Source organism: Lissotriton vulgaris, chromosome 11 (genome assembly GCF_964263255.1).
Source record: "Lissotriton vulgaris chromosome 11, aLisVul1.2, whole genome shotgun sequence".
In the NCBI taxonomy this organism is placed as follows: Eukaryota; Metazoa; Chordata; class Amphibia; order Caudata; family Salamandridae; genus Lissotriton; species Lissotriton vulgaris.
The window spans coordinates 1,002,862,125-1,002,877,345 of record NC_141699.1 but is presented as its reverse complement, the minus strand read 5'-3'; the positions used below and the strand labels follow the sequence as shown (position 1 = coordinate 1,002,877,345).

The 15,221-nt window shown below is 45.3% G+C and overlaps 1 protein-coding gene across 1 annotated transcript in view; it reads right to left on the bottom strand.

The window, feature by feature from the left end:
- Nucleotides 1-275: 275 nt before the first annotated feature.
- Nucleotides 276-15,221, bottom strand: part of LOC147683913 (uncharacterized) — a 75,723-nt gene continuing 60,777 nt past the window's right edge. Inside the window, exons 2-3 of the mRNA XM_086944292.1 lie at nucleotides 11,708-11,770; nucleotides 276-3,376 (exon numbers count right to left, since the gene is read on the bottom strand). Coding sequence (XP_086800418.1) covers nucleotides 578-3,376 — 2,799 coding nt within the window. The 5' untranslated portion in view covers nucleotides 11,708-11,770 and the 3' untranslated portion in view covers nucleotides 276-577. The remainder of the gene's footprint in view (nucleotides 3,377-11,707; nucleotides 11,771-15,221) is intronic.

Sequence of the window (15,221 nt, the reverse complement as noted above, 5' to 3'; positions counted from 1 at the left end):
ACTTTGGACTGTGTCCCTGCTGGCCTTTTCACAGTTTTTGTGATACACCCTTTTATATTGTCATGGAAACTGACAAGGAACTCTTAAACAACCTTTACATTTACTTCTCATGCACAATAACACCATTTCCACGCAAAATCCTGCCTCTGGAGAAATAACATATGCATAACCTGAAATTTCCTTTCTATACAGATATTGCACCAGCTAAATAAAATCAGAATACACAAGATCTTTTATCATGGGGAGATGAGGCGGAATGAAAAGCGGTAGTGGTCCATTTACAAAATGCACTTATTTAAAAATGTAATTTGGAATGAAAAGGGGACCTTGCTTCTGACAAAAAAGAAGGGTATGTAGAGCCCTTTAACCAGTACTTTCAATGTTTCACTCTTTAGGTATTATAACTCCCTTAGAAATATAAGCATTGGCTTGTTGCCTATGCAGCACTCAAACCCTGGCTATATTTACATTGTCTATTGATGGAGTTTTCATGTATAGTCTTATTCTTTATAATAAAAGCAAACAGTTATGAGATATTAAGACATAATTGCCGTATAGGTTAAATCAATTTTGTCCATTAAATCCATTGGGAACTTCTTTCATATATGCTGATCAATCGCACTGATTCAAGAGGCATCTCTTTAAATTGAACTGCAATGTAAAGCTTGTACACAAAATTCAATAAGAACATAGCACAGCCAATTTCCACAAACAGCATGGACAGATATAACATAAGAAATATTTGGCAATGGTGAAGGTTGGAACCCAAAAGAAATGTCCTTGCATGAGACTGAGTGTTGAAGGATGTCTCCAAATAAGCATTTATCTCAGTGGCACCTGCTGTCTCTCTTGCAGTAGTTGACAATGCAGGAGGATCCGAAGGTGACGTTACCATGAAAGCTGATGTGATTCTTGATACATATCCTGCTGCTTGGGTGAATGTTGAAGTTGACTTGGTCCAGGGTAATGTTGCAGTTGTCTCAAATTGTGCATCATAGTTATCCATTCTAATATGGACAGGGGTAACGAATTCTGTTGAAGTCATTTGAGGTGGGGTTGATAGAATGGTAGTAGTCATCTGAATTGTTTGCAGAACAGTAGTAACACTTTTAGTCGTCATAATGGAGGTGATTTGGTGTGTTGGTGATGTGACATGGATGCTGCTTTGAGAAACAGTCATCGATCCAGCTGTGGTAAGCAGAGGCTTTGTTGGTGAAAAAGTTGTCATTATTTTAGTGGTTTCTGACAAAACAATTGTACTAGTTTGCATCAGAGTGGATAACGTACTTGTAGTCATGTGAGGTAGTGTTCCCACAATGTTTGCAGTGGTTTGTCGAATGGTAGTGAAAAACAGTGTAGTTGTTTGTGGGGTGGTTGACACACAAATGTTAGAAGTTGTGGGCAAGGATGTTAACGGGCTTATCGTGGTTGTTAGCATCTTTGTTGTAGCCATTTGTAGGGTTGTAGGCATGATAGTTGTGAGGTGAGGACTTGTTTGCATAATGGCTGTAGATATTTGTGGGGCTGTAATCATAACAGTTGTAGCTACATGATTGGTTGTTTGAAGTATAGTTGTTGCGATCTGAGTAGTTGGCATGATTATTGCAATGACTGATCTGGTGGTAGGTCTAACTGGAGTTGTCACTTCTACTGTTGGGAGCCATGTTGTGGTGATTTGAGGAGTTGGTGTGGTTGTCAGAATGACAGTTTGGGTGCTTGTAGGAGGGCCTGGAGTTACTATTGTAGTGGATTCTGTTGTTGTTGGTTGGATTGTACTGATGTGAGGATTTGTTGAAATTAATGTCGTTTCCATTTGGTTTGTTGTTGGAATTGCAGTTGTGCTTGGTTCAGTAGTCATCAATGTTGTTTTTCCGATAGTAGAAGGAAGGATTGTAGTGATTAATTTAGTTGTTGAGGGGTAGCTGGTGGTTTTAGTGGTCATTTTCTCTGTTGTGTGTATTTGTAGAGGTGCTCGGACAGTTGTGGCTAGCACTGTAGTTGCAAGCGTTGTCAGAACTGGTAAAGTAGTCAAACAAATTAATTGGTCTATTGTTAATGATGTGACAGTTTTCCCTTTAAGATGTTCAGGATTTGCACACACTACATTATTTGCAAATTTCACTTTCTTGGCAAATGTCTTCATCCAGTTGAATAGATAATGTAGTTGGCAGTCACATAACCAAGGATTATCACTAAGGTAGATAGCAGAAAGTTTTGTCGTGGGCTCAAGAAGGCCATATGGGATATTCTGCAACTCATTTCTACGAATGTAAAGTTTTTGTAACTTGGGAAGAAATGAAAAAACGTCAGCATCAAATGATTTTAGTTGATTTACTTCCAGGTTTAATTCAGTCAGGCTAGCCAGCCCAGTGAAAGCTCTTTTAGGCAGGACTTTTATTTGGTTTCTAAAAAGTGATAGTTTTACTAAAGATGTAAGGTTCTTGAAGACCTCACTTGGAAGTGTTGTCAGCTTATTTTCACTGAGATCCAGCTCAGAAAGATGAGGCATGCTGTCTATCATGTTATCGGGGAGAATTCTTAGCTGGTTAGAATTGATCTTTAATTGTTTGATTTTGTTTAGACCAAAGAATACCTCACTTGGGAGCTCCTCAAATAAGTTACCATCTAAGAAGAGCTTTTGCAGATTCTTCAGTTTAGGTAGCAGACTACTTGGCAATATCTTAATTTTATTTTTGGCGATGTTGAGCTCTATTAGGTTGCCCTGGTTGTCCAAGACACCATCCGGAAGATCGCTCAGCTTATTTTCATTCAACCTTAGGACTTTCAAATTATAGAGTTTGCTGAAATGCTCCTTTGAAATGGCTGTAATCTGATTTTTGGCTAAATGTAAGAAAGTTAAATTAAGAAGGGCGTCAAAAATACTATCTGGGAGGGTAGGGATTTCATTCATATTTAAGTAAAGTTCTTCTAAGTTCACAAGACCATCAAATAATTCTTTCTCTAATGAATTGATCTTGTTATTTTTAAGGATCAGCTTTTTTATCTTTTCTAGGCCTGTGAAGACTCCCGGCTTAACTTCTTCTAGATCTTGGTCTCCTGATATTTCAAGTTCGTGAAGATTTATCAAATTGTTGAATGCACCAATGTCAATTTTTGTTATTTGGTTTCCCAGAAAACTTAGTCGCTGCAATTGTGGCATGTTCACGAAGGCTCCTTTTTTGATATCTGAGATTCCTGTATACACAAAGAACATTTCAGTAACATTTGGATTTGTGGACTTGGGAATCTCTGTGATATCTTTTTTTGAATATACTTCCTGGTTGTCTTTTGGGCAATCATATTCATTCATGCAGGTTAATGTTCCATTGCATGTCTGGAACAGGAGAACAAGTGGAAGCAGGAAACTCAGAAGCATCTTGCAAAGAAAAGAAAGATTTTTGTTAGCATATGAGTCAGAGTCAACAAATAGGTCAGAAAGTGAACAGGAGATAAGGTTAGGACTTTAGTGTAACACCAGTGTGATGTCAAAAGTAGCTTCTTCTCATTTTACCATTGGCAGAAATACAGATATGCAATGACAAAACGGAACAGTAGGTACAGCCAGTGATTGGGAATTGAGATCTCGAGCAGTAAAGCAGTGTTACCTCAATATTTCGAAAGTAACATTTTTAATTTTAAAACGTCTAAGTGCTACGTCTTAAAACATTTCAATAGCCTAAACTTTGGCTATAAAAAAAATAGAAAACCAAGAAAAAGCAGGAGGAGGAACAAGGGGAATATCAAGCAGTAAGAAAAAAGACAGTAAGGTAGAAAAAATCACTGGGATCTTGTCTAGACCTGCGAGGAATAGAGAAAAGGGGAGGAGAATATCAAAAACAACTCAAATAAAACAGTAGGGTTCAGGGAAACATAAAAAAGGAAGGGAAATGAAAGAGGTGTCAGGGTTCACATGGGGTGGGTGCTTGGTGGGCCTCACAGTGTTGTGAGGTCAACAGTGAAAAAGATCTGAACTGGAACCTAGCACTGGATGGTTTGGGGCTGCTGAGGCAGTGTTGAGTTTGGAGTAAACTTGATAGCAAAGAGAATAAGTGCATGAGAGGCAGGAATGAAATTGGCTGCAGATCGATTTGAACCCACAGTGTGAAGAATGTGTGACGGCTTTTCTGTTGTCAAGTGAACTATGATTTACTCCGCTGATTTCCCTTCTTGCTCCTCTCCTCTCCTTTGGAGGTTCAGGTTCTAGCGCCGGGACACCCCTTCAGGGGTAGCTGTGCGCTCTACAAACTACATAAAATAAACTATCCATATGAGTATTTGTGGGAGAATCTTGGGTGGATCGATGTAGGTAAAATGTATGCATCTGGTAATATGTCTCATGAAAATGTGGATGCATGCTGTGGTTGTTGTGATAGTTGTCAACAAAGAGTTGAGTGGATGCACAATTTATAAGATGATGGAAATGAGTGAATAATGTTGGGACGAAAGATGGTAGGGCTAGAGATGGAGGTCAGGGTAGTGGAAGAGGAAAGAAAAAAATGTTGGTTTTGAATAGGTTCAGAATGACATATGGTAGTACTATCCAATTTAAATTCCTTTGAGGTAGAGGTTTACTTGTGCCTCCACTAGTGGAATGAATGATGGGAATATTTGTATGTCACCTCTGAAAGGATATTTGGGATAAAGTATCCCCTGTGAACATGATAAGGATACTGCAAGTGACTGTGGAGTTCCATGATCATATGCCGGAACGAGGCCAAAGGTCAAGTTGTTTTATATAGTTATGGAAAACCAAGGTGACTTGCAATATCCTTACCGTGTACAGCAGGGGGTACATTATTCCTTATAATACATTGTCACACCATCAGAGTTCCCTCAAATCACTTAAATCCTTGGGGTGTAGCTCTTTTATATGAATGAGAGTGCATGTTTGCAAACATGCAGAAGTAAAGTAGAATCTCTAGTGCAAAACTAAACACACAATAAAACTGTTAAATAATTGTTACAAAAAGATAGCAGAATCAATTTAATACAAACCAGTTTTCTTTTTTAAAAAGGCACAGTATTTCAGAATGTGTAGAAACATGCAGAAAGATTCAAACCTTTCTGTGACTACCTAAGGAGTGCAAAAAAGAAATATATTGCCATACATTTCTTCTTTCTGTTTGTCACTATTCAGCTAGAATAACAGAGCAGATGAAAGAAAAGCAATATTTTGTTTTGTTCCTTAACCCCTTGGCTGCTGGGGTAATTTTCCTGCTGTGCTGGGGGGCGGGGGGCGCGCACAGCGCCCTCGTGCTCATGACGAGCTCAGCTCGTCATGAGCTACAGTGCTCCTGTGCTCATGACGAGCTCAGCTCGTCAAGGCCACACCCGTTTCAATAGAATTTTCAGCACGGCAGGGGAATTATCCCAGCGTGCGAGCGTTCTAATGGCCATGACGAGCTCAGCTCGTCATGGGCACCGGAGCACTGTAGCTCATGACGAGCTGAACTCGTCATGAGCATGCAAGGGTTTAAACAGCTGCTTTTATTATGCTTCCTGACCTGCCAATCCCCTGCCTGCTGGCTCTGGCAGAAGGCGTTGTAATGTCAGAACTCAAATATAACAAGTTATTACACCGACCCTGTGCCCCGACACCCCCCCCAACTTTCATTCAGCTGAACCCCACTCACCGGGCTCCTCCAGGTCTTCTTTACTTCCTGGTAGGCACACGGGGCTTCTCTTGGGTCTCAGGCAGTCCACCTCACAGCTCCACTCACCGGCTGTTCCGGGGCTCTTCTTCTGCCTCCTCAGTCTTCCCCGGGCGGGTCCTCAGGCACCGATCCTGTGCCTCGAGTGGACCGGCCTCTGGGGCTTAGCTCGCCCTCCTGGTAGCCACAGGGGGCCTGCCTCCTCTCCAATGATGGCCCAGTGCGGAGCAGCGACCTGCAGTCCCCTGCCGCAAACGGTGCTTCCTCGGCTTCTTCCTGCTCCCGCCTTCGTGGGGCTGGACTTCCGGGGGGTTAACTCCCGCCTTGCCCAATCTCTGTGCTGATTCCAGGGGGCACAGGCACCACAACCAATAGGTGCGCGGCAAGACGGTGGGCGCGGTGTCAGCCACCAATCTTTGTGCGGGGGCTGAGGGGCGCGGCCGGTGACGTCACCAGCACCCCAGCCACATGATTCGGGTGGTGGCTTCAGGGCCCAGCGCGGCCCACTCTTTACTCCGGTGGCCCTCTCCTGGCTCCGGGGGCCGCCGCAACGATGCCCCTCACAGCGGGGACCTCTCCACCCAAGCGCCGGGGCCGTGGAGGTAACAACAGGCCCCAGATTCCTCCCAGCCAGCAAAGGGCAGTCAGCGCTTCTAGGCACAGCGCTCAGGAGGCACGGGGGCAGTTCCAGTGATGGAGCAGCTCTTCATAGGGCACACCGATGAGCCCCGGGCTGCGGTGGTGAGTCGGGCAGGCAGCGCAATTCGGGCACAGCGCTTTGGGAAGACACAGCGCTTAGAAGGCACAGCGCTTAACTTAACACCACGAGGGGCACAAAGGCAGCCTCTTCCAGCTGTGAGGCTGACGGTAATACCGGGATCACTGCAGGGTATACATGCAGCGCTTTGATGGCCATAATGCAGGGCACAGCAGGCTACGAAAGTCCTGGGCAAAGATAGCGCTTTGCAGGCACAGCGCTCCTTGAAGTCCCAGGCAGTATAGCGCTTGACAGCTTCTTCCCCAGCCCTGACAAACAGCGCTTCTTCTAGGCACAGTGCTTCCAGGCACACGGCGCTTCTTCTAGACACAGGCTTTAGGGTTGTGGCACTTAGTGGGCAGACTGTCCCAGCAGCAAGCCCCGGGGGCCACAGGGTAACGCTCCTGACCTCCTGGGGGATCCAGTCCAAGGCGCTCCTTCCCTTCGAGGTGCTTTAAGGTGCAGCACTTACATGGCACTAGGTCCCATCAGCCTCAGGGACCTAGGGGGGCCCTCCTTCTTCACGGGGCCGGGGGACAGAGCAGCAGGCACTACTGGGCGAGGTCAGCAGTTAGTGGGAACTCATCAAAACAGGGTGGTAGGTTTTCACCATCCTCCACTGTAGCGTGGCCCTCCTCCTACAGAACAGCCTGAACTCCTGCAGTGGGGCTTCCTCTAGCCCTGGGGACAGTAGAGGGGTTCTAGATGGGTGCAGGGTCCAGCACACTGGCCCAAGTGGCGGTATACCCTGGCAGCAGGTCCCCTCATTTTCCTGTCCAAGCTCAGTTACAACACATGGTGGCACAGCCCCCTTATTTATATCCCCCTCACCCCACCTTCCAGGCAGTGCCAGAAGCTTCTGGAATTCTCTGGCAAACTTGCTCAAACTGGCTCAGGGGGAGGAGTAGAGCACCCTGGGTGCCAGGCTTCCCCTCCAAAAGCAGAGATGGCTAGGTACCTAACATCTAGACCGCTAACCTACTGCAGTCAGGTGGCACTACGCACAGCCATGGCATCCATTTTAAATGCAACATTTCACCAGGGTACATGTACACAATGGGGGGGGGGGAAATAAGTGCACACCATTGCATCACATTATCACGTTTAACAGGGCATCTCATACCCCCCATGGCCTATACAGTAATCTTTACCATGGGGGAGACATCCTAAATTAGGGGGGGTGAAAAGCGAAAAATGTTGGAGAAAAGGGGCCAAGTCCAACACAACTCCCCCCCAGCCAAAAGCCAGGGTAGACCAATCATTGCCTTGATGGGCTTCCCTGCTTGGGGCGGAAAAAGGTGGATGCAGGCCCGCAACTACAGGAGCACCTGCAGTTTCTTCTCCACTCTTGAACCCGATGGGTCCCTCGCTCAACACTCCCTTCACCAACCAAACCACCCCACTGAAGCTCTCTAGCAGGATGTGGCCAGGACTGGCCTCTAGACCGTTCAGATGTCTCTAGCCCTTGTTCTCTCACAGAATGAGAGGCTTTAGCCCCAGGCCCATAGTACCCCCCTCACCACTCTCCTCCTACCAAACTGCCACTGGTCCTCCCACCTGGGGTCTTCACCCTCAGGCTGACCAGCACTCAGGGACGAGGCTCTCCTCCCCCTTCCTCTCCTTCTGGGGTTCCGCCCTCTCCTCCTACGCGGGACACACTCAGGACACCACTCTCTCCCCAACCTAGAGTCTAAACACTTAGGTTGAACTGGTGACTGGGGCGAGTCCTCCCTCCCCTGCACCCCCTCCCAGAGTTCTGCACCCTCCTACCTGGAGAAGTACCCCTGAGAGTCAAACCCGGGGGGACACTGTTTACAGATGTCCTACCCGCCAGGTCAGGCAACCCCTGTCCATGGCCTCCCAACCCAGGATCTATGCCCTGTGGCTGAGCCGGGCCAGAGGAGAAACCTTCCTCCCTCTGCACCCCCTTCCAGAGTTCCACACCCTCCCACCTGGAGTAGTACCCCTGGAAGTCAAATCGGTAGGGAACTTGATTACAGGTGTCCCACCCTCCAGGTCACCTCTCTACACCACTGGAGTCAAGCTATCCTGGGTGATGACGGCTGATAGCCAGAAACCGGTCCTAGGATGCTTGATTCCGGTCCAGGAAAGACATAGCTTGGCAGTTCGGGCTGGACTGTTCCCATGAGGCACAGGGTCAAGGCTGATTTGCATATGGACATGTCTGAACTGGGGTGGTGTGGAATGCAAAAAAACGATGGATTTAGGCCCGGATCTCTGTACTGGAGTGAATGTATGACATTGTTCTGCATTCTGTCCATCAACTGTTGTTTTGCAGTTGTCACCCCGAGTGGGGTGGGTATGCTCAGACGTGATTCCCATGCTCTCCACACCACTGGAGTCAAGCTATCCTGGCTGATGACGGCTGATAGCCAGAAACTGGTCCTAGGATGCTTGATTCCGGTCCAGGAAAGACATGGCTTGGCAGTTCGGGCTGGACTGTTCCCATGAGGCACAGGGTCAAGGCTGATTTGCATATGGCCATGTCTGAACTGGGGTGGTGTGAAGTGCAAACAACAATGGATTTAGGCCCAGATCTCTGTACTGGGGTGAATGTATGACATTGGTCTGCATTCTGTCCATCAACTGTTGTTTTGCATTTGCCACCCTCCAGGTCAGGCAACCCCTGAACCTGGAACCCCAGCCCAGGATCTAAACCCTGTGACTGGACAGACCCCCGAACCTCTGGAGCTCCGATTACAGATGCTCTGGGTTCTCATGGCATGAGGGGATCCCTTTCACTGGAAGGCACATCAGGACAGCATAGGCTCCGAACCTGGGGTTCCCTTATGAAACTCTCCAGGCCCTGTGACTGTGGTTGGGGCACCTTCGGACATCTCCCCTTCTCACTCCTTCCTGTAGATAGGATGTGAGGCCCTACAACCCTCTCACTATCCTGGGACCTAGCTGGGCTATTCCTCACCTCTCCCGCCTCACTGGGTTGGAAGATCCCTGAACCACCCCCTTCAGGAACACTCCCCAATGCCCTCTCAGACTCTCTGGCACTTACCCAAAGGTCTGCCTCCCGTGCAAGTTCCCTGGGGTCTGAGAACCCACACTGCAACAAGTGGTGACGCAGCTTTGGGAAACAACTCCTTACCATGTGCTCCCTGATAACTGCATGGCACAGCCCATCCCAATCCTCCACTACTCAACTCACAACCCAATCCTCCAATGCAGTCCAACACTCCTCCGCAAACTCCTCCCAGGACTGGTGGGACAGTTTTCCCCGGCCCCTGAACACTAACCCATCCCCCTCTTCCTGGCAATCAGGCACCGTCTCCTGGGCTCTGAGAGTGGGACTCCCTGCGCTGGAACCACTCTCGCTGCCACCACTGGATCCCACCCTCACTTGTGAATCCAGACCACAAAAACCACTCTCAAGGGACAACCTACCCACCTGAGCTACTCTCTCCCTGGCAGAGGCCCTCTCCGCCTCCGCCATCCTCTCCTGCGCTAGGACCTTCTCCGTCTCTAGCCTCTTCTCTTCCACCCTCAGCTGCTCTAACTCCTTGGCATGCCTGAGCTTCTCCAGCGCCAGCTGATGTTCCCTTTCTTCCCTCCTATCTACCCACTCTTCTGGGGACAGGGAAAGGATTGGGGCAGTGCCCCCGGGACTGGACCCAGGGAGGGACTCCGTATCTGTGGTGTCCTCATCAGCTACTGGCGTCTCCGCCCTATCAATTTCTTCCTCCTTATTCACAAAGGGCCATATGTATGAAGCAAATTCGCATTCGCAAAGGCCGAAATTCATAGAAGTCTTTCTTTAGTAGACATACAGTTAATTTGTGTTTATCATTGTATGTATGTACTACTCTGGGAATCTCTGTCAATTCTGATGTAAAACAGTACCCAGTTTGCTCTCTTCTCCTTGCCTGAAGTAAACTTTTCATTCTATTATACCTTTCCTTTTATCTCTTCTCACTTTCAAGTACGGCACAGGATTGTGCTTTACTGCAGACAAAAATGTTTTTTGTGAAAATGCATTTCAAGTTCTGAACACTTGTTACATTCTATAAATAAATCCCTTGCCCGGCTGGACAAAGGAAAAGTATATAGCAGCCTATTGTGGTCTATATAACATTGGTATGAAATATTGTTCTAGGCTTAGGACCTCTGTTCTTATAAATTAGGTACCTAGAGGCAATCATTCTGATGACTAATACTGCATCTGCAGTGGCAAGGGCCATGATGGGAATTTTTACCTGGGTGGGTTTCCCCAAGGAAGTTGTGTCTGACAAGGGCACAAAGTTTCAGTCTACTCTTATGCAGTCAATGTGGAAAGCATGTAGAGTAACATACAGGTTCTCTACCCCTTACCATCCACAAACCAATGGGCTTGTTGAGATGTTAAACAAGACCCTGAAATACATGATCAGAGGCCTTCCTGAAGCCCTGAGGAAACAGTGGGATATCTTCTTACCATGTACAACAAACCAGGTGGGGGAGGGTCCAAGGAAAATTATTTTAGAGACCAACGAGGAGAATTTCCCCTAATCGTAATCAATAACACAATACAACCTCAGGTCAACATTAGCACACAAATCATATATTGGAATATAAGTGTGATGGAAGTGCAATCTCTCTTAATCTCTCATCAATAACAAGGGGAATGATCCCTTAAGGACGAAAACCCTCACTCACCTAAAGTGACATGCTTCATCATAAGGGTTCCTCCTTCCAGCAGGAAAACCTAGTCCTACTGAGGGCTACAACTTCCTCACTATGAGGAAGGAGCTCAGGGATGTTTTCAAAAAGATAGTTACTATCCAGATTGAGATGCTAAATCCCATATGTGAGTATTTTGGTGTCGCAAGAGTGCAGCGCAACAAAGGGGAAAGAAAAACTATAATAGTGAGATTAAAACTGCCTCATGGATGCAAAAAACTATTTTTATTGGCTTGCTCTCACTGCCAGGATTAAAAAAGCAGTGCAATGAGTAGTATAGATTTAAAACTACTCAGGGTTCAGGTCAACATGTTTCAGCCATCCGATCAATATTTTGTATCATTGGCTTTCTTCAGGACCAAAAAAAGGATGTTTATACTAATGCTGCTGCTACATAAGCTGTAGTGAATACAATATAAAGATAATAAAACACCAGTAACCCTGCGCGATGATATCAGGTATCACTGGGAATATCTGTAAATTTGAGAGAAGCCAAAAAAGAGAGAAAAACAAAACATCACACATTTAGTTGTGTATCTGCTACTAACACATTACTAAATTCCGTATTATTAGTATCCATTAATGGTATAATTAAACAAGTCACACTTACCCTCAAACGTAGGCTAAATCACCTCACCTCTACCTGGCAACAGCTCAGGGAAGGGGGCCCGCTCTGTAGGGGACAAAAATGAGTGTCATACCTAGCCTTTGTATAGGTGGACCTTTATTATAAATACTCAAGTGTGTGCATAACAATATACTGTGCCCAGCCAAATTGAAGAAAAAAGGGGTTTACATTTTTTTGTGTACAAAAGAAAAGACTTCAAATGTATTTTAGTGTGTAAGAAAACAAACCAACTATGCTCCCCAGGTAACAGTATTGCCAACAGATGTTTAAAAACCATTGGGAAGTCAACCGGTTGTTCCTCGCGGTGTCGCTGTCTTTTTGCATTATTTATGACAGACTAAGCACCTCGCAACCCTAATTATAACAAACACCTCATTTGAGTGGCATTATTTTGATGTTTAATTGCTTCTCGACACTCATAGTGAGGCAAACCACATTTTTGTAAAAAAGAGGGGGGTTGTTGTAGATGACCCGCGCCTCTCATAAAACTAGTTTGTAACACATTTTAGAAAAAACGTGTCAGCTGTTCTTTTAAATAAGCTCACATTACTAAGTGAGATTAGCATGCAGCGTATTCTATAACTAACCACAATGAACGCTCAAAAATAAAGCAAACACACTTGTACCAGTCTCAATCCGGCCTTACCTGTCCGTCGGTACCCCGTCACGGTACAAAGCTGCCACCGGAGGTACCAACCGGACAGGCAGGCTCTTCTTAAATAGTGTATCAAAAGCCAAACAATCCTAACATGGTGAAGGACCCCTTGGTGTCATTGTCTAATGCCTGAATGTAATAGGCCTGAATAGACTTTTTGCGCATGCGCATAAAGAGACATGCAATCCCTCTCCTCGCGCATGCGTATACCCATCACATATTCAAGTTCCAATTTGAACCAACTTTATACGTATTCTGGTCGGCTACCTACTTGCCCAGGCAGATGACAGCGATGTTCCAGAGGGAGGACATACTAGCGAATAGCTAAACTGCTAACACTCAGAGATAAGACACAATGCCTGTCGGCACATACACATTTCACCTCCTACGTACCCGGTGCGCTACCCCATAGATCACGCTGTGGATCACTACCTTGCACAGAACACCTCCACATACTATCAATGGACATTGTACTCCCAGACATTTCCGCTGGACCCTTGCCCACTATATGGCTCCACCGCTCTGCTTACACCATGTACCCGCATCTCCGCACTCAACGATACTCCATGACACCACACACGATGCTCATCCTCATGATGAATGTATATCACCATGACTACTAATATATAAATGTGTAATAATGAAAGATCATCGATACATAAGCTACTCTGTTGACTCGGACCTCCACCTCCAAGTGTGTTTACAAGGCCTCACAGTTTTGTTTAATGTTGGAAACTGATAAAATTGAAAAAATTGTTCTACTGCAGCGAATTCTCAGGTATATCTTTTGCACTAGATACAGGACACCTATTAGATGATAATATTGTACGCCACCGGGCCTCCGGGATGCCGGTCAAAAGGCTGTGTCACACCATCCACAACTTTTTTACTGATACGAATAACACGCTGCCGGCCTCAGGGTTATAGGCGCATAAAGCAGTGTACTGTATGAACCATGCAATAAAGCAGTTTTGAACACCAAAAACAAAAACAAAAAAAAACAAAAAAACGTTATACGTATTAATCATGTCAACCTGTCTTTCTCAATGTGATCCATATGCTGGCCTTTCTCAGTAAGTGGCGTATACGTTATTACAAAGAAAGAAAGGGGCACTTTATTTGTCAAATTACCGGTGTATTGAAAACAATACACCATAAAACAAGTGGAATTTATCTTCAGCTATGTTCTTCATCTACAAAGGATTCAATCTGGTATTTAAAACACTATCCTATATCTGCGCATACTCGCTTCTTATAGCTTTTATGGGTAGTCTAGTCAACTTAGTCCACATGAGCCATACCCTACCATATTTTATTTAGTCAGTCTTTTATGCCCATCACACCATGCTTATGTGTGTTTATCAAAGTAATAGCACCTTCATTTGCAAAATCATTGTGAGATGTACAGAGATGTAGTGTGAAAGAAGAACTGAATCTTGGATTTTGTTTTTTTGTCAACAGAACAAGTATAACCAATGTACGTTATTGAAACATGAGCTTGTCTTTATATGGACAACCAGGGGATTTCCTCATTTAGTCAACTGATGGCACTCTTTAATCTAAAAACCCATTGTTGTTCTCATCGGAATAGAAACTTTTGAATATCCATTACATGAGTTGGTATCCATGGTTGTTCCAGTACTACCCAGTGGAGATCAGTTACCGAATGATTCTTATCTAGAAAGTGATTTGTTAACTTAGTTGATCTTTTTTTGCATCGAACAGTACTTTTGTGTTCAGATATTCTTGTCTTGTTTTTGCAGGTTGTCATTCCAACACAACGAAGTTTGCACGGGCACCAAATCAAATAAACAAGTCTTTCACTATTGCAATTCGTATGTTTGGTTAATGACCATGGTCTCTCCGTGCCTATGTCAATTTCCGTAGTTTTTTCTGTTTGTGGGCACACAGCACACATCCCGCATGGAAAGTGTCCTCTCACGGGTGGTAAATCCCATAAGGATACTAGTCCATCAGTTTTCTTCTGTCTTGGACGAGTATGTACAAGTTTGTCTCTAATGTTAGCACTTCTTTTAAATGCGAACATAGGAACAGGGAGTCTCTCATTTCCAGTATTTCGTATCTTCCAGTGGTTGATGATGCTTTTCTTTATCTAGTTAGAATAACCACAGAGTTTTCATCCTTAAGGGATCATTCCCCTTGTTATTGATGAGAGATTAAGAGAGATTGCACTTCCATCACACTTATATTCCAATATATGATTTGTGTGCTAATTTAGACCCGAGGTTGTATTGTGTTATTGATATCTTCTTACCATGCCTGTTGTTCTTACAGAGAGGTACCACAGAGAGGAGAAGGTTTCAGTCCTTTTGTACTGTTGTATGGGTACCCATTCAGAGGACCTCTGGATCTGGTGAAAGAAGGTTGGAAGCAAGCTCCCAGGAAGGTACCCCTGGATGTAGTGAGCTATGTGCTAGCCTTCAGAAGCCAGATGACAAAGTTATGGGAGCAGGCTTCCAGTAACCTTGAAGCCAGCCAGGAACTCATGAAGGAGTGGTATGACAAACGTTCTACCACTGTGAAATTTCAACCTGGTCAACAAGTATGGGTGATGGAGCTAGTAGAGCAGAGAGCCCTCCTGGACTACTGGAATGGGCCATATAAGGTGATTGATAGAAATAATGAAGTCACATGCCTGGTGGACATCAAGACGCCTAGGCAACCAAACAGGGTGCTGTATGTAATTCACCTCAAACCCCAGTTAGAGAGGTCTGAGATCACCATGTTTTTGGTTACTGATGGCAAAGTGGAAGAGGAGAGTGAACCTCTCCCTGACCTCTTAGACTCCAAGAAGAAGGATGGGTCTGTGGAAAAGGTATT